This window comes from Rhinolophus sinicus, chromosome 15 (assembly GCF_057876585.1).
Source record: "Rhinolophus sinicus isolate RSI-liver-muscle chromosome 15, RSI-T2T, whole genome shotgun sequence".
Lineage (NCBI taxonomy): Eukaryota > Metazoa > Chordata > Mammalia > Chiroptera > Rhinolophidae > Rhinolophus > Rhinolophus sinicus.
This window is the reverse complement of record NC_142515.1, coordinates 86048670-86076217: the sequence shown is the minus strand read 5'-3', so window position 1 is coordinate 86076217 and position 27548 is coordinate 86048670. Positions and strand designations below refer to the sequence as shown.

The 27548-nt window shown below is 51.9% G+C and overlaps 3 protein-coding genes across 4 annotated transcripts; 2 read left to right on the top strand and 1 right to left on the bottom strand.

The window, feature by feature from the left end:
- Window positions 1-1189: 1189 nt before the first annotated feature.
- Window positions 1190-14589, top strand: SYCE2 (synaptonemal complex central element protein 2). Its single transcript, XM_019746224.3, has 5 exons — window positions 1190-1326; window positions 1940-2055; window positions 11921-12131; window positions 13039-13227; window positions 14290-14589. Exons 1-5 carry the CDS (start codon window positions 1312-1314, stop codon window positions 14335-14337), a joined length of 579 nt encoding a protein of 192 aa, XP_019601783.1. The 5' UTR covers window positions 1190-1311; the 3' UTR covers window positions 14338-14589.
- GCDH (glutaryl-CoA dehydrogenase) lies at window positions 13675-19696 on the bottom strand. Of its 2 annotated transcripts, XM_019746223.3 has the most exons (12): window positions 19560-19696; window positions 19343-19472; window positions 19218-19253; window positions 18801-18944; window positions 18617-18679; window positions 18171-18341; window positions 17308-17437; window positions 17012-17228; window positions 16435-16538; window positions 16052-16177; window positions 15571-15731; window positions 13675-14204 (listed from the first exon to the last, which is right to left on the bottom strand). In XM_019746223.3, the coding sequence occupies exons 2-12, from the start codon at window positions 19431-19433 to the stop codon at window positions 14131-14133; spliced, it is 1317 nt and encodes a 438-aa protein (XP_019601782.1). In that variant the 5' UTR covers window positions 19434-19472; window positions 19560-19696; the 3' UTR covers window positions 13675-14130. The 2 variants fall into 2 exon arrangements, with proteins under 2 accessions (XP_019601782.1, XP_088648542.1); XM_088792416.1 differs by lacking the exon at window positions 19560-19696 and having other exon boundaries at window positions 19343-19490.
- On the top strand, window positions 19688-27548 carry KLF1 (KLF transcription factor 1). Its single transcript, XM_019746197.3, has 5 exons — window positions 19688-19988; window positions 23230-23377; window positions 24088-24294; window positions 24925-25750; window positions 26883-27548. The coding sequence occupies exons 3-5, from the start codon at window positions 24208-24210 to the stop codon at window positions 27056-27058; spliced, it is 1089 nt and encodes a 362-aa protein (XP_019601756.1). The 5' UTR covers window positions 19688-19988; window positions 23230-23377; window positions 24088-24207; the 3' UTR covers window positions 27059-27548.

Below are 27548 nucleotides of genomic sequence, written 5' to 3'. Positions count from 1 at the left end.
TATGCTTATGTTTGTGAGTGCATGCTGAACAATAAGCCTTTGAGATTTTTCTTGGTAGATAATCCTCCAACCTTCAAATCTGATGCTATAGGAAGATGTATTTTGTTTTAACTTGTGGCTTTGCCACAAAATACTAACGTAGTTACTATTTATTAAACTCTTGGTATGTTCCAGAGGTTTTATCCCTGAAACCCTTACAATAGCCTGCTGTTTCAGATCCTATCACCTTGGTAGTAGATGAAGATGGGTTTTGAGAGTGAGTGGCAATTTTACAATCATCGTTGCAGGTAAGAGATAGAGCCCAGGATCAAATCCATATTGTCCAGAATATAGGTGTCCAGATGTGTGCCCTAGTGTGTGTGGCCCAGGACACAGCCCCTCACGGAAGGGCTGAGCAATGTGAACAGATTCCCACTGCCCCTCCACATGAACACTGAGACAGGTGTCCCAAAGAGAGCTCCCTCCACCTCCTCCCCAGTCGATGGGAATTAAATCCCAACCCTTCACCCAAACCCCCACCCTAACCTCTGCCCAACCACTGCCTCCCCCAATCCCTGCTCTCCCCAACAGACCTCCTGGCTGCTTTTCAAACACACTGAGTTTGCTCCTACCTCAGGGCCTTTGCACACACCTATTCAAATCTTTTGCCTATTTTTTAATTGGGTTGTGTGTTTTATTGACCTGCGAGAGTTCTTTGTAGATGCTGGTACAAGTTCTTAGATTTATATTGTGCAAATATTTTCTCCTTGTCTGTGGCTCCTAGTGTGCCAACAATAATGTTACTATTAAGGTGGTATTATTACCATTATTATTAAGGGATATTGGTCCAACTCTGTAAGGGCCAGACCTCACCATGCTTTCAAAGAGCTTCTAGTTTTGGAGCGCACAGGTAACTGGTTCAAGGAGGTAATTGCATAAACTTTTTCACTGGAAGCGATAAATAGTAATCAGGGAATAGCAAGGGTCAGAATCTTTTATTGGAAAGATTTCTTGAGGCAGAGCAGATGAACTGAAACGTGACGACAGCTCACGGTCCACTGGCTTGCGGATACCCACGTTGCGCCCGGGAAATTTATATAGCCTACCACGCGTGCGCAGAGACCACCCCCGCTCTACCTTCATTCCCCCCCCACAACCAAGCCCGCTGCGCGCGCAGCCCCAGGACAACCCAACCGCCGCTAACGGTCGACCCCGCCCCGCTGCGCGCGCATATACCCAAAAAGAGGCGGGGCCAGGAAGCGCGCCGCGTGAGCACGTGCGTGGGGCGGCGCGTGCGCAGAGGGCGCAGGCGAGAAGGCGGGAAAAGACGGGATGGAGCGACAGGGGGTACGTGGCGCTTGTTTCCTTCGCGCGGCGGCAGGCGGACAGGAAACGGCCGCGATCTCGGGCTTTCGCGGCGTACCCGAGGCCGGCTGCTTGTCTCCTGTCCTGTTATCGGGGCCACGCCTCGCCTGTCCGGGCCCTGATTTCCTGACTGACCGACTGGGCCCTGACTGATAGGCGGACGGTGTGACTGACGCGCTGACAGCACTGCCAGAAGCACAGACTTCCACGCATGGCGCGTGGCAGGAGCAGTGTTGAGAGGAGCTCAGACATCCATACACCGCACCCGTTTCTTTCCTTCTTCTTTCTCTCTTCCCTCTTTTCCTTCCTTGAAGGACTCAAGCCCACGCATACACCAGTTAGGAGCCCAGGCACCACAGCGCCCCTCGCGGAGTCCCTGCCCTCACGGCGGCCCCTCCAAGTTACTCCGCCTCTGCCCTGCGCTCCCTCACGCCACGGCTCCGACCTCGTGGTGCCCACCCCAGCTCTGCCCAACTCTTCTGTGGGTCCCTACCATGTCGCAGTGTCCCACGGAGGTGCCCAGGACGGGAGGAGGGGATCTGGCCACTTGTCACCCTCCCTCCTTCCGTCTCTCAAGTGCTGGCTGTGCCCACAGGTGCCCATGCCACACACAGAGTGCAAGGACCAAGAGCCACAGCCATTGGGGGAGAGCAAGGAGCAACAGCTGGGCGAGGAGAGCTGCGAAGAGGAAGCTGGTCGGGGGCTAGCTAGGTGAGGAAGCCCCCGGCCCAATGGGTCTAAACAGGCCCCTGGGTCCTTCTCTTTAACCTGTTTCTTCCCCAAGACCCTACCATTGTGTGCTCTTGGCACATTTGTTCCAGTGCTAGTTGAGCATCTTTCATGTGCCTGGCACGGGGCTCTGTGCTGGGGACACAGCAGTGAACTTACACTCTCTAGAGGAGACATTGTAAATTCAGAAATATATAGTCGTTAGTAGATGCTAAGTGGTATGGGGGGAAAACAAGGCAAGAGTGACAAGTAGCCAATTTAGATCAGAGGAGGGTCAGGGAATGCTTCATGGAGGAGGTGACAATTGAATTATACAGATAGGGAGAACTATGCTACAGGCAGAGGAACAGCAGCTGCGAAGGCTGGGAAGGAGGACTGTGCTGGAGCAGCGTGAGTAAGAGGGAGACAGTAAGAGATACAGTCAGACAGGTAATGGGACTTGGGATATTAATTACCCATGAAAAGGTTTGGAATAGAGGGCTGATGTGAAACGACTATAGCAGGGTGTGGACTACAGTATTAAAAGCCTCCCTCTGGCTGCTGTGTAGAGAATAGTTTGTTAGGGCAGGAGTGGAAGCTGGGAAACCAGTGAGGAGGCAATTGGAATGATCTAGGTGCAAGACGATTCTGACTTGACCCATGGTGGATCTATGGAGGTGATGAGAAGTGTTTAAATTCTGGATATATATTTAAGAAGCTAGAACTGACAGAAATTGCTAATGGATTAGATATTAGAGTGAAAGAAAGAGCAGTGTCAGTGATGACAAAAAAAGATTTTGTCTTGGACATTTATTAATTCACCATATATTTATTGAGGGTTGGCTTTGGCCAGACCAGACTGGGGATACAGCAGTGAACAGAATCCCTGCTCTCTTGGAACTGACTGTCTTTCACTAGTAATATGTATGTGCTTAACGTTCCTCCATGTCTTTTCATTTCTTGATAGCTCATTTCTTTTCAGCACTGAATAATATTCCATTTTATAGATGTACCACAGTTTATTTATCCATTCACCTATTGAAGGACATCTTGGTTGCTTCCAAATTTTGGTAGTTATAAATAACGCTGCTATAAACATTCATGTGCAGGTTTTTGTGTGGACCTAAGTTTTCCACTCCTTTGGGTAAATACCAAAAAGCACGATTGCTAGATCATATGGTAAGAGTATGTTTGTTTTGTTAAAAAACTGCCAAAGATGGCTGTACCATTTTACATTCCCGTCCCAGTTACTCCACATCCTCACCAGCATTTGGTGGTGTTAGTGTTTTGGATTTTCACCATTCTAATAGGTGGTATAGTGGTATCTCATTGTTGTGTTGATTTGCAGTTTCCTGATGAGGTATTAAGTTGGAACATTTTTTTCTATGCTTATTTGCCATCTGTATTTGTTTTTGGTGGAGTGTCTGCTCAGATCTTTTGCCCATTTTTCAATCGCGTTGTTTTCTTACTGTTGTTAGAGTTCTTTGTATATTTTAGATATCAGTCTTTTATCAGATAATGTGTTTTACAAAGATTTGCTCCCAGTCTGTGGCTCGTCTTTTCATTTTCTTAACAGTATCTTTTGTAGAGCAGAAATTATTAATTTCAATGAAGTCCAATTTATCAATTTTTTTCTTTTGGTGTTATATCTAAGAAGTCATTACGAAACCTAAAGTCGCCTAGATTTGCTTCTATGTAATTGTCTAGGAATTTTATAGTTTTGTGTTTTACATTTAAATCTATGATCCATTTGAGTTAATTATTTTGAAAGTTGTAAGGTCTGTCTAGCTTCAGTTTTTTTGCATGTGGATGTCCAATTGTTCCAGCACCATTTGTTGAAAGGACTCTTCTTTATGCATTGAATTTTCTTTGCTTCTTTGCAAAGATCAGTTAACTATATATAGATGTGTGTGGGTCTATTTCTGGGCTCTCTTCTGTTCCATTAATCTATTGTCTGTTCTTTCCCCAGTAGCTTTATAGTAAGTCTTGGAGTAGGATAGCATCAGTCTTTTGATTTTGTTCTTCTTCAGTGTTGTGTTAGCTATTCTGAGTCTGTTGCCAAGCTGACTTTCTAAAAGAGAAATAGACAATTAAAAAAAAAGAAGAATGTGGTTTCAATGGGTGGCAAGTGCTGTGAGGAAAAAAAAGCAGAGTAAGAAGCAACTAGAGTGACAGGGAGTTTAGAGTAGTTGAAGAAGATCTCTAAGGAGGTCACATGAGAAGGAGCAAGCCAGGAGGCATCTGGGGACCCAAACATGCCGGCAGAGTACAAAGTCCCTGAAGTAGAAATAAGCTGGGTGTGGTCACAAAATAATAAGGAGGCCAGTGTGTCAGGCATTGTGATTGACAGCAGGGATACCCGGGTTACACCAGACAGACACTCTCATACCCTCCCGGTGCTTCCATCTGAAGGGGAGAGAGATATTGAACAAGTATTGACATGGAAGAGATCAGGAAGTTGGGAGAACATTTCCCTTATGGGCAGCCAGCCCTGATGGGGAGCCAGGGACAGCGCCCTTGAAGAAGCAATGCTGAATCAGAAGGTGAGGACGAATGGGTGCTGAGTGGGCGTGGAGTGAAAGGAGGAGCTGAGAGAAGAGTTTATGCAAAAGCCCTGTGCTTGTTCAGGGAGCTGAAGGCAGCCAGTGCGGCTGAGGCGGGAAGGCTGGAGGGCTTGGCAGGGGCCAGGTCACAGGGAGTTTCGTTGGCTATGGACTTTATCCTGAGGACTCTTTTGGTAACAGCTTTATTGAGATATAATTCAGATACTATACAATTCACCCACTTAAAATGTACAATTCAGTTGTTTTTAGTATATTCACAGAGCTGTGCAACCATCACCACAGTCAACTTGATAACATTTCATCACCCCGAAAAAAAACCTTTGTACCCCTTAACCCCCAATCCCTGCATCCTCCCCAGCCCCTGGCAACCACTACAATGCTTCCTGTCTCTATGGATTTGCCTCTGCTAGAGATTCCATATCAATGCGTCATGTAGTTGTGTGGTCCTTTGTGACTGGCTTCTTTGACTGGGCAGTGTCCTCAGGGCTCATCTCTGTTGTAACAGGTATCAGAGCTTCATCCCTCTGTATAGCTGAGTAATATTCCATATTGTAGATCTACCACATGTTATTTATCTTGTCATCAGTTGATGAGCATTTGGATCGCTTCCCCTTTTTGGCCCTTGTGAGTAATGTTGCTATGAACATCCATGTATAAGTTTTGGTGTGGACATATGTTTTCATTTCTCTTTGGTAGACACCTAGGAGGGGAAATGATGGATCAGAGAAAAGACATGCTCAAGTTCCTGTTATAAAAAGACACTGGCCACTTTGTGTAGAATGGGCGGGAGGGGTCATGAGTGGATGTAGGGGGATCAGGTGGGAGGCTCCTGGGGGGGTGGCATCTAGCAGGGCAGATGGAGAGAAGCTCTGTGTGTGGGGGGGGTGTCATTTAGTGAGGCATGAGGAAGGGCATGCATCCAGCGTGTCTCCTGGTTTGTGTGCTCACAAAACAGTGAGAAGGCTGGCATGTCAGGTGTTGTGATTGGCAGCAGGGATACCCGGATCCTGGTATGCTGTGGTCTGCTGGGGGTGGCTCCTACCAGCTCGCAAGAGCTAGTTCTACACATCTCCTCTCAACCTGGCATTTAGCGACTTCATATTGGTAACTTGAAATTGGCTATAGTGGGAGTCTTTGCACCATGGAAATCGACAATTAGGGTTTTCTTCTCCCTCTACCCATCCAGGGAGCCAGTTGCTAAGTGCTGACCAGCACACCACTGGCTCCCCACTTTCTGGCTTCGGATGGTTTCCAGCAGGTGGTGATTTCACTGGAGCAGGTGGTGATTTCACTGGCAGAGGCGAAAGCACAAGTCCCATTTTGCCCTTGCTGAGCGGTGGCTGGAGACATGTACATGAACATGTCTGGGATACAGTGGGACTTTCTGACACAGAACTCAGGGTGGGCCAGGGGCTCGAGATGGCATTGTGGGAGTCACTGTTTCAGTGGCAGCTGTGAGGTGAATAAGCTCATCACCTGGGGAGAGAGTGAGAGGAGGCCAGGGCCCTGAGGACTCTAGGCCAAAAGCCAGCTTCCCCTTACCTCCCAGATTCCAGGCTACAGGGTGGGATGGTTTCCAAGTGTGTGCTATCAGGTGGAGACCAGAAAAAAAGAAGGAAATGACTGAAGTTGTTGTTTGATAATATCTTCCTGCAAATAGCATGTTTAGACCTGGATCTAAATGGTGAACAAACACAATTGCAAATCATTGTGAGGCTTCAAGGAGTCCCATAAGAGCTTTGGTTGAAAAACAGATGGATGAGAACCAGCGCAGCAGACACTCAGCAACATGATTAAAATATGAACATGTTTCAGGAGAGAAAAGCAGAGAGGACCGGCTCAGCGGCTTTGATTCAGACCTTCCTCCTTGCTGGCTGTACTTCAGCAAAACCTCTTTTTGTCCACACCGGAGATTCTGTTGTGTTCTTCTTTGAATGTTTGATTAGCTTGCCTGCCCTCCAGGGACTGCTGCCTGCGGTGGTCATAAGTGCTTGGCGGATTGTTTACTTGTATATCTGTTAGAGGCCACAGAGGGAGGGCCCCACCAGCGGGCGGTGCTGGCTCACACACCTGCCAATCACAGCTTTACCTGGAGCAAACAGATGGTCTCTTCGCTTAGACCCATTCACTCTGCAGTTCCCGGGGCCCCCTGCCAGCGTGGGTCCCGGCTCGGGAACTATGTCCTAATCCTCACAGCCGAATTAGGGACTCCTTAAAAGGACAGACCGTAATAGATGAGCATGGCGATGTGTTCAAAGCCCCCACTCTGATCCCCCACCACCCGAGCTGCTGTGTTGGGCCGACTTCCATTCCCTGGCCTCCATCCAGGATTCGGCAACAGAAGCAGGCCCAGGGAAAGGGGGAAGCCAGCCGAGAGGACACCGTGCATTTTGTTTATTAAAGTTAATTGGTGACTGCAGGCCCAGGGAAGCCTCTGATTCATTAGCATCCTGATGAATATGCAGCTGCTGAGTATTAAGAAAAATGAAATGGAGAAGAGTAAATCCCCAAAGGAGAGGCTGGAAAAAATCAAGAGGCTCGCTGCAGACATCTGATCCAGGCCTTTGTCCCACAATGAAATTTGAATGAGCCGAATTTAAATGATTTTTCACCATTTGCATAGCTGCCTAGAAGACCCATTCCAGCCTCCTCCCCGGAGCCTGAGAAAGGAGCAGCTTTGAACCGTTAGCAGCTCAAGCAGGTTGTGAGCAATTACAGAAAAAGAAGCACCTGGTACCATCATTGATTTTCATTTCAGGAACCTTACACCGCCAGGTCAACAAGGCAACTGTGGGTCCAGGAGGCTTGTGAGTAGGAATGTTACACTCAGCTCCTCTCAGGATGTAGTTAGTTCACTTAGGTAGTCAGCAAACGTTGGTGATACCTTTGGTTTGAGTAGAATGCTGTCCCCCTGGCCCAAGCCTACACAATGCCCTGGAGGGAACTGACACAAATAATCGGGGAGCATTATGAACAGTAGGCAAAGGTGCCATGTGGGTGCACTAGCGGAAGCTCTGAATGTTGCCTCATAAAATTGGCAGAAAGGGAAAGTCAATTCAGACAAAGGCTGATGGGTTTGGTGAAACTGGAAGGTTCCAAATTGCTGGGAGTGGAGCATGGAAAGAGAATAAGGCTGGAAAGAGGGTGGAGGCCCAGGGCCCTGGAAGGCCGTGGGTGCTGTGCTAGGGAATTTAGACTTGATCCTGCGGCTGGGGGTGGGGGTGGGGGGCTCTCGAAGGCTACGGAGCAGAAGTGGGACATTAGATTGCGTTCTACGGTCACTGGGGCCCGGGTGAGAAGTAATAGGCTTGGGGTCGCAAACGGTTAGATGAAGAGATGATAGATTTGAGAGAGATTAAAGAGGGAGAAATGAGAGGGTTTCGTGACAGGATATAGTAGGACAGGGACAAGCCAAGCTCCAGGCTAACTGCTGTTTCTGGCTTGGGAACCAGGTGGCTTTTGGTGTGGGGTGGGGGCAGGGGAGGGGAGGATGAAATCAGGTTGGGGGGGAAATGATCATGCTGGTGTGCAAATGTGAAAGAGTTTGAGATGCCTCTGGGGCAGCCAAGTAGAGAGGGCCCGGAGGGAGTCGGGTATGTTGTTGGGAGCCCAGCAGAGGTGTGGGGTGGGGGTGATGAGTTGCGGAGACGTGGAAGTGTGGATGGTAATGAACACCCTCAGTAGTCATTCACTCACTTGACGCACCTTTATTACTCCTACCATGAGGGGTAGGTACGGGGATATGAAGACAAATAAGGTGAGGCCCGGTCCAGCCCCCCTGGAGTCTAGAGGAGAGGCTGAGGTGCGGGAAGTGACACTAGAGGCCGGGTGTCTGTAACCCAGCCAGGGAAGACTCTCAAACGAGGCAGGACTCAGGTAGGGAAAGAGGCTGCCAGGACATTCCCAGCTGCACGGGTGCCTTTGGGGAACAACAGGCTGTGCATCGGACAGGTAGGGGGTTGGCAGGAAAGGCCAGCAGGTAGGATGTGTGGGAGGCCTGGCTGCAAAGCAATGGCGTGAATGAGGGTGTAAAGGGAAGAGGGTGAGGCTGAGGACGGAGCCTGGGGACACGGCATGTCAGGAATGGCAGGGAAGGTGGTCAACAGCACCATCTGCTGCCAAGAGTCAAGGGCGGTGTCTTCCAGGTGTCACTGGGGACCTTGCCAGTGGCTGCTGCATTTGAGAACTGATTGCAGTGGGCAGAGAAGCGAGTGGGAGGTGAGAAAATGCGTTCAGAAAGTGTTGGCATCTCTTTCCAGAACCTTGGTGGTGATGGGGAGTAAAGAGGGAGGTGGCTGGCTGAGGGAGGCCTGGTGTTTGAGGGGAGAGGGTGTGTTGTGTTTTTTAATGCAAGAGACTCAATGTGACATACAGGGTGGCGGGGGGAGGCAAAGGACCAGACAAAGGGGGAGGCCAAATATACAAGGTGAGATACGGGGGATGGGATTGGGAGCCCAGAACAGCTTGCCTGCATACTAAGCTGGGAGTTTGGAAAAGGAAGGGCAGTGTGGATACATTTATGGGGGGCGGTAAATGGGATTATTGGCCTGCACTGTATCTGCTGGGGGAGGGGAGGCAAGTATGGGGCCAGGGATGGGAGAATTATAAAGGTTTGGGATGGCTGATGGGAGGAATGAGAGAGGTGACCAGGGCACACACAGGATGCCCAGTGGCCCTGAGGACCCCACTAAGGACGGAGAGCTGGACTCTGTAGTGACCTTGTTCAGAGGGTCGTGATTTCCTCCAGTGTCACTCAGATTCCTGAGTGTGGGAAAAGAGACATGCTTAGTTGTGGAGAGCCAGGGCCTGGGGTTTTGGTAGGTGGATGTGACAGAATTGAAGGGCAAAGGGGCTAAGGTGAGGCCACTAGCCAGAGACTGAAGTTATGGAGCTCCGGGTTTAGAACAGGAGGGCAGTTGGTGCTTCAGGCCTTCGGGTCGTCAAAGCAGGAGTTCCTGAACCTATGCCCCCAGCGCCATCACCATCATACAAAGTATGGCTGTCCATTTATTTCTTTATTATTGGGGAATTTATTTATTTATATTTTATTGGGGAACAGTTTCTCCAAGGCCCATAAGCTCCAAGTCATTCAATCTAGTTGTGAAGGACGCAGCTCAACAAGTCCAGTCGCCGTTTTCAATCTTTAGTTGCAGGGGGTGCAGCCCACCATCCCATGCGGGAATTGAACCAGCAACCTTGTTGTTGAGAGCTTGTGCTCTAACCAACTAAGCCATCTGGCTGAGCATGGCTGTCCTTTTAGAAACACTCTGGATGCACTGTGTTCTCCACATGCATCCAGACATTACAGAAATCTGAATGTTAAAATGTCAGTGTGTCCCACATCTGGTCTGAAATCTTCTCTGCCTCCCCTCCCCTTAGAAGAGTAATTGCAGGCTCAGAGGTCATAAATTCCTTAGTAAACCTTTGTCTCACAGCAAAACATCTTTTTACAAGAATGTTCATGGAGTCTTTAGTTGGTTTGTTGTTTTCTAGCTGATATAAATTTTTGCTGTAGAAATATCTGCCTGAATTGGAGATAATTTCCCATTTTAAAATGCATTGGACACAGCGTCTTGTGTTGGAGGCAGATGAACTTGCATGGAAAGCCAGAGGAGGAATAGATCTGACGGAAGGTGTCCTTCATTTAGTCAACAAACAGTGGAGGACTTACTATGTGCTGGATGCTGGGAATGTGGAGATCAATGGGACCGAGCCCTCTGGGGAGATAGGGACGTGAGCAGTGACAGAGATGGGCACGGGGAACCTGGATGGCTTCTCACAGGAGCCAGTGGTCTGGCTAGGTCTCATGGGTGTCAGAGAGCAGGGGCAAAGGCACAGAGGCAAGAGGCAATCTGGCAAGGAATACACGAGAACCTGGACATAGCCATATCCTCGGGCCTGAGCACTTTTGTGCAGATGAGAGCTCTGGCCACCCAGGCTCGCATGTGCTGGCGTTTCACCGTGCTTGTATCCTCAGCCAAAAAGAAGAGCTCAGGCAGTCAGGAAAAGCCAAGAAAAATAGTTTTGTGAACATTCAGAAAACCAAGATGTGTTTTTCTAAGTAAAGCAGTGCCTGGCTCGCGGTCATGGCGACTTTAGGGTTGGGTGTGAACTGGTATGTTTAAGAACCGCGGTGGTGGCACCTCTGAGTCTCAGCGTTGGAAGGACCTCAGAGGGTGAGGGGGAAACTAAGGACCTAAGAGGAAGCAGGACATGGGCTGTGAATCAAGCCATTTGGGTGCCACACCCAGCTCTGCCATAGAATTGGCTGGTGACCCTGAGAAAGTGATCAGGCTGAGCCAGTGCCCTCAGCTATGAAGATGATGAGCGGACAGACCCCAAAGCCTTATCGTCAGGATGCAGTGACACAGTGCCTGGCAGATGGAAAGTGCTGACAGATCAGATAAAGCAGAGAAGCAGCAAAAAAAGAAAACATAGCTTACCTTAAACATTTTATCTTAATTGAAAACACCAGTGGGTCTGCTGATCAGATTGCAACTTTTGTTTCATATGCCTTGTTTATAATGAATTACCCGCAATTCCCAGTTTTGTTGTTAAAGACAAAAACTTACAGGCCGTGTCAAGCAATCTGTATGCAGAATCCTTCTAGATTTTTATGGTCTTTGCCCCAATCTATGGTTGTCTCCCCATACTTGACTTAATAGTTTTTCTTTTATTAGACTTAACCTTTATTCATTCAGTTTAGCTTTATTAGGCGACTGTCACTTTTTTGCCATTTCACTGGTTAACACACTATTTAATTGAATTACATCATTATAGTCCTGTGTAGTGTGGGACAAACATAACTCTTTTCTTTGTGCATTTAAAAAATCTTTTAACATAAATAACTCTTGACAGGCCACCTCATGTGGTGGGAGTTATGCGGGTACATGAGCCCCAGGTGGACTGCAGGCTTCAGGCATCACCCAGGTTTAGAAAGGGATGGAAAGGGATGCCGCAGGTTGGTGATAGGAAGATCCAACTAAGAAAGCATTTATGATATATATAAATAGTATTATTGATGCTCATTTCAAAGCAAGTTGGTGTCATAAAATGACTGTGTGCTTCAGTCAGGCAGATCTTGTTGCGGAAACTTGGACAGATTTTGTGTGTGCCTCTGGGTCTGTTTTCTCAGTTATACAATGGGGATACCGTCCCTGCCTCTCAGGGTGGGTGTGTGAATGAAATAAGCAAGCGTTACCCACAGGAGACACACAATACTTGTTCTCCTCCCACCATCAAGCTGATTCAGATAGCTCTTCTGGGCAGAGTTTGGCACTGATCTTGGTTTCCTGTACTTTCAGAAGTCAGGTTTCTAGCCCCTCTATAGCCACCTCCAGTGCCAACCGCCAGCTGATGGTGTTGGAAGGGAAGTCAGGACCCTACTTTTCCTCTCTGGACTCGAGCATTGAGATCCTGAAGAAGAGGGCCCAGGAGCTGATTGAAAACATCAACGAGAGCAGGCAGAAGGACCACGCACTCATGACCAACTTCAGGGACAGCCTGAAGACCAAGGTGACAGATCCACACATGCACACACCCGCACTGTTCAAAGGGGGTGGGGTGTCCATAGGTAAAAGGTGAAAGGGGAGGAAATGAAACCTGGTGAGCGTGTTATGTTCCCAGCATGATGCCAGGCCATTTGCATATAGTACCTCATTTCACCTTAATCCTGTAGAGATTGGACGCACTTTATAGATGGGAAAAGTAAGGTTTAGAAATAATTTGCCTGAGTGAGAGTCAGAATGAGGGACCAAGGCACATCTGCCTTGACTGCCCAGCGCCCTTATTTCATACTAGGGCTAATGGCTATGGGAGTAGATTTGAGGCACAGCCTGCGTTAACGCAGCCATTTATCCTCCAAAGTCAAATAGTTTATGATGGGAAAGTAGGGGTCCCTCAACATGTCCGGGGCTTATGTCTAACAAAGCCTGATGTTATATTCAGGTCCAACGTTAATGGTTGTTCCTGATGCTTCTTCACAATGCACAACTGTGAGTGGAACATCTGTTGATGACAGGCTGACCATTTTTGTCCCCCCGCCACCCCTCCCCTCCCTACCAGTATACACCCTGGTACAGCATAGGAAATAGAGAAGTAGAGAAAAGTATAACATAGCAGAAAAAAACATAAAAACATTCCTATGATCCTGCCACCCCGAAGCCCCTTTGCTGCTTGTGTTTTTCTAGTCTCTGTTATATACTCACTTCCTAACCTGGTGGAGCCCGTACTATATATATAATTTTGCAATCTTACCTTTAAAAAAAAGCTTTCTTTTTAATCTAGGCAGTTTCACCCCCAATCACTGGAATTGTTTTTACCATTTTAATGTGATAAACTGCAGAAATCTTAGCCACTTAGAATACAAGTCTTGTGATGCCTCTGGTTCGATTGTCCAAGAACATGTCTCATTGTTTAAAAGGTTTCGGATCTGACAGAGAAGCTAGAGGAGAGGATGTATCAGCTTTATAATCACCACAACAAGATCATTCAGGACAAGCTTCAAGAGTTCAGTCAGAAAATGGCAAACATCAGCCATTTGGAAACAGAGCTCAAACAAGTGTGCCACACCGTGGAGACCGTGTACAAAGACCTGTGCGTCCAGCCGGAGGTAAGACTAACCCCTGCAGGGCTCGCTGCCTGAGGAGAGTTGTAGGGGCTAACAAGAAAGGAAATGTCCACAGAAACTAAGGATGTGACGAACACAGAAAACCACTAGGGGCTCCTGCCATCACTCTTGTGGCCCCGTGCTCCCCTGTAACGTGGTATGTTGGAGCTGAGAAGCTGGCCCGTTGTTATTTCCCACCGCTGTGTGGCCAGCTCTGTGGTGACAGAAAGGACAAAGTCCCCTCTGCCCACAGCCCTGAGCCCGGGGCAATGCCTAATGAGTTTACTGATTACAGCAGAGCCAAAGACGCAGACATGGGCCAGGTCACTGGGGATGGGAGGAAACTCCCGCCACATCTGATCACCTCACTGCCCCCAAATGTATTTGTTTTTCCTGTGACTGAAAGGACTTCTCAGGTAGTTCCAAGTAAATGTGACCCAACACTGTGGGTCAGACATGCAGACTCTTTATTATTCTCTCTTCCCCCCTTTATTCTGCCCCAACTTCCAGCATAAGGCACTTATCCCCCAGATGGGAGGGTCAGAGGGCACACAGGGAACTCTTGCTGTGTGTGTGGGGTTTACTCGGTAAGACACCAGGTCTGTGGGTCTCACAGAGGTTGCTTCTGTGTCACTGTCCTTCCCTCTCCCTGCTCTGTCAAGAGAAGCTCCTGTTCCAAGGTAAGTGGAACCTGTTTCCATCTGAGAAAGTCGGTACAGAGTTCCACCTTCTTTTTAAGGAGCTCATCTGAGTGACTTCAGAAGGGAAATTTTGATATTGAAAAATCAGTCTCTCACCTCCCACCATAAAAACTGGCTCTACCTGCCACCTTTCTGAGTAAGCTCAGCTCCCAGCAGCTCCCCAGGAGGGGGCTCGGGACCCTCTGGGCTCCGGAACGACGTGTGCTCACTTGCCGGTGGTGAACGCCTGGATCCCTGTGATCGCCCTCCCGAGGATCAGAGCATGAATGTCGTGAGTGCCTGGACAGGATAGGCACACAGTCAGTTTGGATTCTTAACAGTTCACAACTTCCCTTTAAAGACAATCTTCATGTCCCCTCCCCAGGCTACTACTTTGGAAGAAGAACAGACCCACAAAGATGGCGAATGCTGACAGCTTCTGGGAGAATCACCTCTTAGTGACATCCACCAAGAGAAGGCTCAGAGGCCACCATTCCGGCCACACTGAGAAAATTGTTTTTCAGTTCTGTAATGCATCTTGAAAAAAAAAAAAAAAGCTCCTTATGCTAGACCCAAAAGGACGCAAGTTCAGCCACCACCATGGGTGCAGCTTTGGTGACCCCCCACATGTGGCAAATTCACCCCACCCCAGCCCTGCATAGTTCATTAAATGTTTGATTTTCAATCCAGCCGTGCTTCCTTCCCATGGAGTTAGAGACCTCTGATGGACTCTAGAAACACATCAGGCCCTTTCTCACCCACAGGAGGTAAAGGAAAGCAAACATCACATAATCACTTGTCCCAGCTGAGGCTACCCGCTTCCTGAAGCCGTCACCCACATCCCACAGGGCAGAAGACAGAGGTTACTCCCTTTTATGGAACAAAATAATTCTGATTGCTTTCTAAAGTGCATACCTGACACTGTCCCTCCCCTTAGCCCCTTACCTTCTAAAACAATCTGAAGGTCCCCCTTGCTTAGCCTTGGGGTCGTTCCTGTCCCTGTGTCCCCCACCCCTCCCTTTTGCAGTTTGTAGAATGTCCCATTCAGAATAGCATTCAGAAGCTCTTTCACTGTCTCTGCCCAGGAAGCTCCTGCACCTGCCTCAAGGCCTAACTCCATTCCATTTTCCTCCTAAGAGACAAGCACCTGCCCCTCTATTTCTGCCTGGCTCACACTGGATTGTCCTTCCCCCCCCTTTTTAATTAACTTTTTCCATAACTGTCTTCCTGTGAGGCCAGGGGTTCTGGGCCCCATGCGAGTCACAACCAGTTGCCAGGCTCAAACACCAGTCTGCAAATGGTTTACCTTTTTTCTCTTAACATAACATGGAGTGGCGATGCTTGTGTGTACTCACTCCCTTGCATCAGCAGCTCACTGGGCATCGTGCCCCACTCGGGCTGCCCCAGGAGGCTGTCGGCAGGCTTGGTAACACCCCTCCCCCGAGCATCTGAAGGAAAGGCTGAAGAACGCCTCACCTCCTCGGCCCCAGTGTGAGCCATTCCAGAGGAGGGGTATAGGGTGGGACCTGTCCCAGGTCGCACTGCCAGTGGGGACAGCTGGGAGGAGGGCTCCAGTCTGCTGGCTCCACCCCTCCTCCCTGTCCCTCTTCCCCAAACAGTGAGGCCAACTGACCCTCCCCCATTCTCCAAAGGATTCAGCTCCCACCTTCATAGGTGTTCACGGCCTCCAGATTCATGGCGTGCCTGATCACGTGATACTCATCAGAAATCCCATTCCCTCCCAGCATGTCTCGGGCCTGGCGGGCGACGTCTAGGGCCTTCCCACAGTTATTCCTCTTTAGCAGGGAGACCATTTCTGGGGTGGCCCTGGGAATGGCACAGACATAACAAGCGCTGATTACAAAGAACTAACCCCGCTCCAGGCATCCAGGAACCCCGACACGCTGGGCAAACCAACCAGGGGAGGACTCCCTGCATTAGTCATAGCAGGAGACACCGAGTTCCCAAGAAGGGACAAGCCGGCAGGCCCTGGCCCGTCAAGGCCAAGAGGGAGAAAAGGGATGGGTCGCCAGGGGCCACCAGCAGGAAGGACCTTTCATCCCAGGGCCAGCCACCACCATGCCCAGGAGAAGCCTGGGGTCCTACCACAGCTGCCCTCGTCTTCCTCCCCCCACAAGCAGCCCTACTTGTCCTGATCCTTCAGGCGGCCAAGCTGCAGGCAGGCGTGAAGGCCCAGCGTGATCTCGGTGAGCATATCTGCCAGCTTCTTCTGAATCAGCTGGTTCCTGGCCAGCGGGACACCAAACTGGATCCTAGGCAGGCAAGGTTAGGGAAAGTTCAAGAGCAGAAGCCCACCGGCCCAGGAAGCCTTCCCAGGCTGCCTCAGGCCCCACTGAGCTCACCAAGGCCCTATCATTGACTCAGCCTGTCACTGCTCAGAAGGACTTCCCTGGTCATTTCACAGAGCAGGGAACTTAGGTCTGGTGGGTGGGGTCCAGGGAGCCGCCAGTGAGGTAAAAGATGGAATGCGAGCCCGCCCGCAAGAGCTCTCAAGGTAGCCTCCGCTCACCTGTCCAGGGTATACTGCCGGGCTGTGTGCAAACAGAACTCAGCGGCTCCAAGCACGCCCCAGGCGATGCCATACCGGGCATTGTTTAGGCAGCCGAAGGGACCCTGTAAGATTGAGAGGGGGCCTCAGTCCCACCCAAGAGGAGCTGAGAGGGTCTGTGCAGAACCAACTCTGAAGAAGGGGGACACCCCCTTCCTCAGACATTCAAAGAGTCAGGGAGGCTGTTTCAATCACACAAGGCCCTGGGACCGAAGCTCATGTACAACAGGCCTTGCTCAGTGCAAGCTCACTCTTGGTTTGCACACAGGTCCACCCATCCTAGGATCTGGATTGGCTGCTCAAATCTAGGGCCTGACATAAGGAGACAGGAAGATGTGCATGTGCCAAAGGATTACGCTGGTTCAGGCCCATACGTGTCCTGGGCAGAGCCATTGTGAACAAGATAGTCACCAAAAAGGGGCAGTACACAGGGACTATGTCTGTCTGGTCTCTAGCTGGGACCCCAGCACAGGGCCTGCCCAAGAAAGGTAAACCAGCATGTGACCTGATATCAGTTCCCAAGATGGCTTCTGCTCACCGCCAGCCCAGAAGCCTTGGGCAGCACGTTCTCCTCTGGCACCTCCACACTGTCCATGACAATCATGCCCGTGGCTGAGGCCCGCAGAGAGAACTTGCCCTCGATCTTGGGGGCTGAGAGGCCCCGCATCCCCTTCTCCAGCAGGAAGCCCCGAATGCACTTATCTTCACACTGAGCCCACACTACAAACAGGTCGGCCACAGGCGAGTTGGTGATCCTGGGGACGGGACAGGCAGTGAGTCTGGCCGCTGCCCCTCTGCCCTTGCCCACCCACGCGAGGCACCCAGGCCCCTCACCAGGTCTTGGCCCCATTGAGGGTGTAGGTCCTGCTGGATGGGTTATGGCGGGCTCTGGTCTCCATGCTGCCAGGATCACTCCCGTGATTGGGCTCTGTGAGCCCAAAGCAGCCCAGGAGCTCCCCTTTGGCTGTACGCACAAGACATTGTTAAAAGGCTCCCTGACCCCATTCATGCCCTCAACTGAAAAGTGTCAGCCTCTCAACCAAGCCAGGCTAAGGCAGATCTGGCGCCACCCTCATGGCACTTCCAGGTGCTGGTGGAGGGACAAGTCACGGCCCCCTCACCCTCCACCCCTGGGCCATAGTCATTATGCCATGAAGGGGTGGGGCCTCACAGGAGTCAGGAAGAAGTCAGCTAAACTGTCTTGAAGGGGAGTGAAAAGGGTTAAGCAAGAAGAGAAGCCCTGGCAGTGGGAAAAGGACATGCAAAGGCCCAGTGGTACATTTAGAGAATTCCAAGTAGCTAAGTCTGACTGGGGCAGAGCAGTCAAGAGAGTGGCCACAGATGAGGTTGAAAGGTCACCAGAGGCCTGCTCACATGGGACCTCACGAACCCAGTCAAGAAATGAAGATTTTAAATGTTGGTCTAGGATCGGGGCGACAGAAAGCAAATGAAGAGGGAGATAGGGAGATGATGGTGGTAAAAAAGGGCCAGAGAGAGAGTCAAAAGAGACCTAGGAGGGGATGGTCAGGATCAGATGTGGGAGTGAGGCTCAGGCTCTGGCAAGGGATTCAGGTGGCCCCTGGTGCTATCCTTGAGGTGGGAACAGAAGGCAGGCTCAGGGGACAGCCCCACCCGAGTCCCAGACCACTGGGGGACTGTCTTCTACCAGGGTCCCCTGGCAGCAGGCAGCTGCTCACCCAGCAGGGGAAGGTACTTCTTCTGCTGCTCCTCGCTGCCATATGCGTAGATGGGGTGCATGACAAGGGAGGACTGGACACTCATCGCTGACCTGTAGCCGCTGTCCACGCGCTCCAGCTCCCGGGCCAGGAGCCCATAAGCCACTGATGAGACTCCAGCACAGCCATACCCTGGTGAGGGAGGTGCGGAGGGGAGATAGGGCAATGGGGGCCAAAACCGACCCAGCGGGGACCAGTGACTCCTGAGGCCCAAGAAACAAAGATAGAAAGGGGTGCCCAAGGAGGGGGCGTCCAGCTGACTCTATCTTGAAGATGTATTTGTTTCATCCCCAGTCAGAGGGACAAAAGCCTTGCTTTGCAGCCTGGGAAACCCAAACTCAGGGAAAGGAAGGGGCTTTCCAGCTCACAGCTGGGGCTGCAGAACGTGGAGAGAAACTTGACCCTACCTTTGATCGTGGGGCCCAAAACACCGAGTTCTCCCATCTCTGAGATGATCTCCCTGTGAAAAACTGCAAAGGGACAGAGGCCCAAGTTCAGGGCCAGCCCTGGCCCACTGGAGCCCCCACCTCAGCGACTGAGGAGGCAGAGGTGCTGTGTATGGTGGAGGTGCCCACCAGCCCGCCTGGGCACCTTCGTTGCGATTGGCCAGCAGAATGCGGGGCATGAGCCGTTCCTGGCAGTAGGTGCGGAAAGTGTCCCTGATGAGGATCTCATCTGTTGTCAGCTGCTCCTCCAGGACCAGCGGATCCCTCCAGTCAAACACTGGACGCAAGGCTGGGAGAGGGAGCAGGGACTCGACTCCGCCCAGCCCAATCGACCCCCGCACCCTCCTCTCCCAGAATCCTCCACTCCAATCCAGTTCCAGGATGACATGGGCTGCAAACAAAACTGGCAAGGTGGCCCTTGTTCGGGAAACCCACTGCCTCAGCGCATTCGGCCCTGGCCTCTCCGCCCCGGAAGCCCTCGGACTCTGGGACAAAGCCCACCCGGGGCAGACAGACCGTGGGGCAAGGGCCGCAGAAGCACGGCGTGACGAGAGGTCCTTACACTTGGCCGGTCGGCTCTGTGTCTTTCCGCCCTTCTCTGCAAACACAGGACGAGAAAATAAACCCGAGAAAGTCCCCGAGCCTCCAGTTCCACCCTCCCCATCCTACCCCCGACCCAGCACTGACCGGTCTGCGCCGCTGCCGAGCCCCAAGCGCGCAGGAAGCGCAGGCGGTGTCCGCCGCTCAGCAGCCGCAAGGAGACGCCTCTCAGAGCCATGAGGGCAGAGGTCCGGCGAGCGCAGCAGCCACGCCCGACCTGGAGGAGCGGAAGCATCAAATGGAGCGGCACCCACCCGCAGCCAATGGCCCATTGCGCCCCTCGCCCCTTTTCGTCAGTCCCTACCAGGCGCCCCTCGGCTTCCCGCACAGGCCACAAAGCACCAGATGATGGCTTTTGACCTCGGGCGGAATAGGAGGGGCGGAGGCGGAAAGGAACTTCTCATTGGTTCGTCCTGGGACCTGACTCCAACACGGCTCGGGATTTTAAAAAGGCAATGGCAGGTTTTTGGATGAAAGCGGGCGCGCCCAGGCGTAGGCACGTTAGCTCCTTTAAGAAGGAGGACAAGAAAAGGGCAGAGGCGAGTGCGCCTACCCGATTGGCCCGCTGTATTCCGGCTCTGATTGGCCCAAAGAGGGGGCTCGGCCCACTCTTGGTTGGTCAGTTGCTGGAGACGTGTGCAAAGGGATTCTGGAATTAAACGAGGAAGCTAAGGCAGGAGGAAAATAAGTCCTGGAACTCAGGAGGCCAGACCTCGAGGTCTCCTCTAATGGGGTACTGTGTGTGTGAAGAGGAATTGGGCTCTAGAGGGCGACCTCAACCCAACCTGTCGGCTAGTCTGTCCCAGGAAGCACTGCAGCCGCGAGTGACTGTGTGACTTGGCGTGATTCCGAGTGCTATGTGATTCTGTGCATCTGTGTGTGTGATTGTGCTTGAGTGACTGTGTATCTGTATGTAGTGGGACTGACTATGCCTGGGCTGTTGACTGGGTGGTTTTGTGCCTGTGTAACTGTGGCTGGTTTTGAATGTCTGTGTGGCTGAATGTCTTTGTGGTTTCTTGTCTGTGATTGGAAGCTTGTGTAATTGTACTCTGTGTGGTACGGTGTGTATGACTCTGTGTTTTGGTGGTTTTCTCTCTAGGTGTGGCTGTTATCTTTGTGGTAATATTACTGGATATTTGTGTATGTGATTGTGTGTATCTATATGTGTCAATATGGTTTGGTCTATGTGCAGTTGTGTGTGATTGTGTGCCTGACTGTAACACATGCCTGAGTGAGTGGCTTTGCTCACCTAGGTCACTTTTAAGAGCATTTATGTGGTGTGCATTTGTCTGGGTGCATCATGCTTGACCATCTCTTTATCTGAAAGACACAGATCTACCATGACTGACCCATTCTCAGTGGGGAAAAGTAAGGCCCAGAAAGCAATATAGACTTGCTCAAGGTCACAGTGGGCCAGGTGCAGAGCAGCGACCAGGACCAGGATCCAAGCCTCCTGATTCCCAGGACAGGCCCCTGCCCACTCTGGAATACTTCTTTCCACATTGACACTCTGGATAGTTGTGTGTGTAGTGTGCTGTGCCTCACATTGTGACTGAGTGTGATAGCAGTAACTGTGGGATTGTGTCTGAATGTGATTACTGGCCTGTGAGTTCCCAAATGCCTGAGACCTGGATGTCCCTGGACTCTCCCACTTTCTAGGCCCTTTTTTGCCCTTAATATCCAAATAAAATGGTTTGAACCCTCTACCTCACACAGTATGGAGTCCATCACCACCTTGAAATGTCTGGGATTCTGCATAACTCATATTCTTCTGGACACCTTCCTCCTCCTGGGGCCTGTGGCCTCTCTCCTACTCCTTCCATTTCCCCAAAGCTCCCTGCCCTGGAGCTGTTGTGGGTGCTGCAGTTCTCTATGCTCAGGGGGTGTCAGAGGGTGATGACAGCATACACACTAGGAAACCCAAATCAAAGCTCCGGCCTGGCTGCCCTGTGAAATCCATCATTCCTACTGCCACATGATCCCAGCGGTCTTCTCTCCCAGCCAAATGCCTCTCTCTGGACACTTATCCTCTTGCTTCAGAGCCAAACGTACCTGTTTAGTGCTTTACCCTAAACCAAGGAAATCTCTCCCCAAGAGAGAGACTGCTTTCCTCTCCAGGAAACCAGCCATTTTGCTTTATTTGAAGTGAAATTCACATAACATAAAATGAGCCATTTAAAATGTACAACTCAGTGGCAGTTAGTACATTCACAATGTTGTGCAACCACCTCCTCGATCCAGTCCCAGAACATTTCCATCACCCCCCAAAGGAGACCTTGTACCCATTAGCAGTCACTCCCCATTCCCTCCGTCCCCCAACCCATGGAAATCACTAACCTTTTTGCCTCTATGGCTTTGCCTATTCTGGATATTTCATATAAATAGAATCATATGTGACTTTTGTTACTGGCTTCTTTCACTTAGCATGTTTTTGAAGTTCATCCACGTTGTAATACGTATTAGAACTTCATTCCTTTTTATGGCTGAGTAATAATATTCCATTGTGTGGATGGACTGTTTTGTTTATCCATTCATCTGATAATGGACATTTGGGTTGACTTCACCTATTGGCGATTGTGAGTAATGCTGCTGTGAACATGCATGTGCAAGTATTTGTTCGAGTCCCTGCTTTCCATTCTCTTGGGTAAATACCTAGGAGTGGAATTGCTGGATCATATGGTAACTCTATGTTTAACTTTGTGAAGAATCATCAAACCGTTTTCCATGGTAGCTGCACCATTTTATATTCTGACCATCAGTGTACTAGGGTTCCAATTTTCCCACATCCTTGTCAACAAATGTTATTTTTTTGCTTATAGCCATCCTGGTAGGTTTGTTGAGCTGGCTTTTGGTGTTTTTTTTAAGGTTTTATTGGGGAAGGGGAACAGGACTTTATTGGGGGAACAGTATGTACTTCCAGGACTTTTCCAACTCAAGTTGTTGTCCTTTCAATCTTAATTGTGGAGGGCGCAGCTCAGCTCCAGGTCCAGTTGCCGTTGCTAGTTGCAGGGGGCACAGCCCATCATCCACTGCGGGAGTCCAAGGGCAACCTTGTGGTTGAGAGCCCGCACTCCAACCAACTGAGCCATCTGGCACTAGCCCATATGGGAATCGAACCGGCAGCCTTCAGTGTTAGGAGCACGGAGCCACTGGGCTGGCCCTGTTGAGCTGGCTGTTACATGCTTTTTTTGCACAGAATTTTTTGTCTTTTTTGTGTGATGCATTTGTGGTGCACCAACTCTATGTATCTGTGGTGATTTGTCTATGTTTGGGCGAGATTCTGTGCCTTTCCCTATCAGGCTGTCTAATTCCATGTTGGTATGTTGTCTGTGTTTGACTGAGTGCGCCCCCTATGGTTGGACATTGATAGCTGTGCAAACGTCTGACTAAATAATTATATATTGACAGCGACAGGTGGCATGACTACGAAAGGTTGTAGGCTTTACATGGTGCTGTGTGTGATTGCGTCTGTGTCTGATGTTAGCTGTATACATCATTGTGTGATTGTGAATGGTTGTGTGCAGCCGGGTTTTATGCTTTTGTGTCTTAGGCACATCTGTGTTTGACAGGGTTGTGTGACTGCATTTTCTATAGTTTTGTAACAACATATCTAGGAATCTCCATGTGTGTTTGGTTGTAGCTAAACCATGTCAGTATTATTGTGTGATTGTGTGTGATTGGATAACTGTGTGTGATTTTGTCAGCACCTGTCTATGTGATTATGAATTCTATGTCGGAGACATTGTATGACTACATGGTATAACCAAATGGTATATGGTTGTTTTCCTGCCCGGGAATTGTGTTTCTGTGCCTGGTCTATGTGATGCACCAGTACAGAATTATTATATGTGTGGGACTACATGGTCTGTATGGCTGAGGGACCAGGAATTTATGTCACTATGTAATTGTATATTGTGTGTTTCTGACGATGAACTGTGTATCTGTGATGTGTGTCCATGTTGCCCCCACCCCAGTGGAGGTCCCTGGTGCAGCACCTTGGATCCTGCCCCCATGTGGTCCAGAAACCAGGCAGCAGCAAGACCCCCAGGGCAAGGGTTGATTCGAGTCTCCTGCAAGCCAGCTACTTCTTGTGGTCCCACCCAATGGTCCTCTCCCATCCAGGTGAGGGGATCAACTCCCCCTCCCCAGCCCTCATCACACTGCAGATGTAGTGTTGCCAGCCTCAACCTCCACACAGCCCTACTCCCTACAGTGCCCCCCCCAGAGGGTGTGGCTCCATGGTAGACAGTGGCAGCTAATTGGCAGGGGCTCCCCTGCCACTGGTCTCAGACCCTGAGAGTTCACAACCCAGGAAATTTCAAGCCAAGCTAACGTGAAGCCCCAGCCCCCAGCCCTGCCACTCGTCAGGGACAGAGCTTTGGCTGTTCTGGGCCCCCACCTGATAGCAGCCTCCAACGTCTGGGGTGTCTGATAATGCTTGTCCTGGCAGGGAGTTTGTGCCAAGTCCCGCCATCAGCATCGTTGCTTCTGTTTTTGGGGGAGGGGAGGGCTGCAAGGCCTCCGTGAAGGGAAAGGGGGTCTCAAAGCCCCTCCCCAGAATCCCCATTCTGCCTGTCACCCCTTTTACAGGAAGGTAATTGAGAACAGGCCCCCAAGACTCTCCTTCTTTGGGGATGCAGTACCTTACTTTATCCAATGCCTAAACCCCCAAACCTGAGCCCCCAGCCCCCAAACATCTGACTGAGCTTTGGATACAGGTCAGTCTTTAAAGCTCTGCCCCAAATAGGCCAAGGTAAGTTCTGTTCCCCAGAAACAGTGACCATCCCCACCCCTCCACCCCCATCCCCCCCGCCTTGCCTGACCCTTATCAGGGGCTGCAGCCAATCATCTGAGGGCAGAGAGGAGCCCTCCAAGCGGCCATCGGAGCCTCAGAGCCCACGAGGCCACCGAGGGAGAGGTGGTCTGAGGGCTAGGGTGGGCACCAGCCAGCCATGGCTGCAGCTGAGACCACCTTGCCTTCCATCAGTACACTGACTGCCCTAGGCCCCTTCCCGGACACACAGGAAGACTTCCTCAAGGTGAGGTCATGCAGGATCTAGGTGGCTGGCTGGGGTCCTAGGCTACGGTCATAGAATTTAGGGGTCTGGTCTGCATTTTGCCCTGGAATCCAGAGACCTGGCCTTGGCTGGGGGTCCTCAGCCCAGTCCAAGGGTCTGAAGTGGTCTAAAGGCTTATTTTTGAAGCTTAGAGCTGAACACTTTGGGGGTCTAGGCTCAGTGAGACAACCCCAGATATCAGGGAAAAAGAGCAAAGGTGTCTAGGTGACACCCAGGAATTAATCTTGGGAATTAATCTTCTTGGCATACTGGGAAGCAGTGGGAGATTCTGGGGGGAAACTGAGGCAAGGCTGGGCCACCCCAGCCTTGCATTCTTGGCTCTGCCACCCCTTCCCCCATGCCTGAGTGCAGCTCCAGATAATGTATGTCTTATCTCCCGTTGCCAGCCAGACGCGATGGACCTCTGTCCCCGAAGCTGGAGGGGGGACAGGGGCAGTGTGAGGGAGTGGGACAGACATCACAGACAAGCACGCAAGACCCCTTTCCAGAGCCTCTGGCCAGCGTGCTCCCATCAGGGCATCAGGACCCTCCGTCTCGGAGGAGGGTACCCTGGTGACCCCTGAAGCCTTACGCTGCGGCTCCTTCCCTTAGTGGTGGCGCTCTGAGGAGGTGCAGGACTTGGGGCCGGGTCCCCCAGACCCCATCGGGCCGCCCCTCTATGTGAAGGCAGAGTTGGAGGATGTGCCTGGGGAGGACGAAGAGGACAAGAGGGACGCGACCACTGCCTGGGACCTGGATCTCTTCCTCACCAACCTGCCGTGCGCAGAGCCGGGCGGTGCGCCCCAGACCTGCGCTCTGGCGCCCGGCGAGTGTCCGGGGGTGCAATACCCACCGCCGCCCGAGACTCTGGGCGCGTACACGGGTGGCCCAGGGCTGGTGGCTGGGCACTTGGGTCCCGAGGAGCACCCGGGCTGGGCGCGCCCGGCCCCACGAGCCCCAGCCCCCGACGCCTTCGTGATCCCAGCCCTGGTCCCGGCCCACGAGCCCAAGGCGCTGCCACTGCAGCCGGGGTACCTGGGGCCGGGTGCAGGCTCCTCCAGCAGCTACTTCCCGCGGACCGGGCTTTCAATGCCTGCGGCGCCGGGCGCCCCCTATGGGCTGCTGTCCGGGTACCCCGCGCTGTACCCGGCGCCACAGTACCAAGGGCACTTCCAGCTCTTCCGCGGACTTCCCACGCCTGCGCCTGGCCCCACCGCGTCCCCCTCCTTCCTGAGTTGTCTGGGACCCGGAACGACGAGCGCGGGACTCGGTGGAAACGCAGGAGACCCAGGAGAGACTGCGGAGGCCGCGCCATCCAAGCGCAGCCGGCGCTCCTGGGCACGCAAAAGGCAGGCGGCGCACACGTGCACGTATCCGGGCTGCGGCAAGAGCTACACCAAGAGCTCGCACCTGAAGGCTCATCTACGCACGCACACTGGTGAGGCAACAGGGCTAGAGGCGGGGACTCCGGAGCCGAGCGTGGCCTGGGATCCCGCAACCAAGAGCATGGGTCTGGGCAGAGGGAGCTGGGAACGAGCATGGACCCTCCCGAGCTGGGAGGGCTAGAGGACTGAGTAGCAGTGGTGCGAGAGGCGGGTTGGGAAAGAGGGAGGACCTGAAAAACCTGAGGAGCGTTTCAGAGAACAGACGGTTAAGACCTGGGCCAGGGTTGAGGAGCAGAAAGCCTGGCGAGCAGCGTAGGGTACCGGGCCAGATGAGGGACTGAGGGGAGGGGCCAAGCTTGGAATGCCAGGGGCGGGGCCAAAGACACTGGGTTCAGGTTTGTGGCAAGCGGATTCTGGGCTCAGGGGCCGAACTAGGAGTAAAAAGTGTTAGGTTGGCATGGAGGAGGAGCCAGAGTGTAGGGGGCGTGGCTGGGGCTCAGGGGGTGAGATACAGGGGCAGAGTCAGTTTCAGTGCCCAGAGAACAGAGGAGTAGGGTCTCAAGGACCCTGAAGACAGAGAGGGGGGCCGTGGAATAGAGGCGGGGAGGAGAAAGGGTGAGGCCTATGCTTAAGGATCCGAATAAAGGGTGGTGCCAGGTGTACAGACCTGTCCAGGGACTCAGGAGAAGGTCCAGGCCTAGCAGGGGGACAGCATAATAACTGCGGACAGGGCCTGGAACACCAGGTGGGTTTCGAGGCTCAAGGGTCAAAGCCAGAGGCAGGGTAGGGCAGCAGCTGAAGGGTCCCCTGGTGCAAAGGAGAGGCTGGACCACCGGGGGCAGGACCAAAGGGTGAGGGTGGGACGACTTTAGGACGCTGGAGCGGGGTACCAGAGCACAGGAAGTGGGACCAGTGGTGTAGGGGATGCAATTTGGGTCCAGGAGGTGAGAATAAGCATGGGTCTAAATGCAGGTACAGAAAAAGAGTTGGGGTCGCAGAGGGCCAGACTTTGGTGCACTCCCCTGAGAGTGGGCGCCTCCTTAAATTGCATTCACACCCTAGGCGCCTCACTTGCCTTACCCTAGTCCAGTCCTAGGCTGAACAAAAGGAGTGCGGCCAGATGCAGTGGCGGTCAGGGAGCTGTGTGGGACAGGCAATGGCGCTGACAACTTCCTCACCTTCCAGGGGAGAAGCCTTATGCCTGCACGTGGGAAGGCTGCGGCTGGAGATTCGCACGCTCCGACGAGCTGACCCGCCACTACCGAAAACACACCGGACAGCGCCCCTTCCGCTGCCAGCTCTGCCCGCGCGCTTTTTCGCGCTCGGATCACCTGGCCTTGCACATGAAGCGTCACCTTTGAGCCCCTCCCCAGCACTTGGACCTTCCCAGGGACGGAACAAGAATGGAGCCACGCAGGGTGGTTTTCCCTCGAATGGACCCTCTCCCAGTCTCGTGGCCCCACAGATCCACGAAAGATCAAGGGCTGGCCTATAGACAGACCTGGGGGAGCCTCCAACGGAAGCTCTTACATGTCCTTAGGCACAGGGAGCCACAGAGACTTCCTACAGACGCAGACCCAAAGAAACAGAGCCCCAAATAAATGGACTCAGATGGACACTCAGACACTGGGACAGGAGACAGACCCTCAGAAAGCTGGACCCTCTGACCAGCTCACAGGAGGCCCTGGACAGCGGGAGGGGTTGTGGGGTGAAGCTTCTCAGAGACCCTGGGTCTAGAAGGGGTCTTCACACCTTGACTTCTGAAGCTCTGCATAGAGGCTGGCATCTGCTGTGAATGGTTATGGGTCCTGTAAAACTGCCCTCCTAGATAAAGCTTCGGTGTTGGCCTGA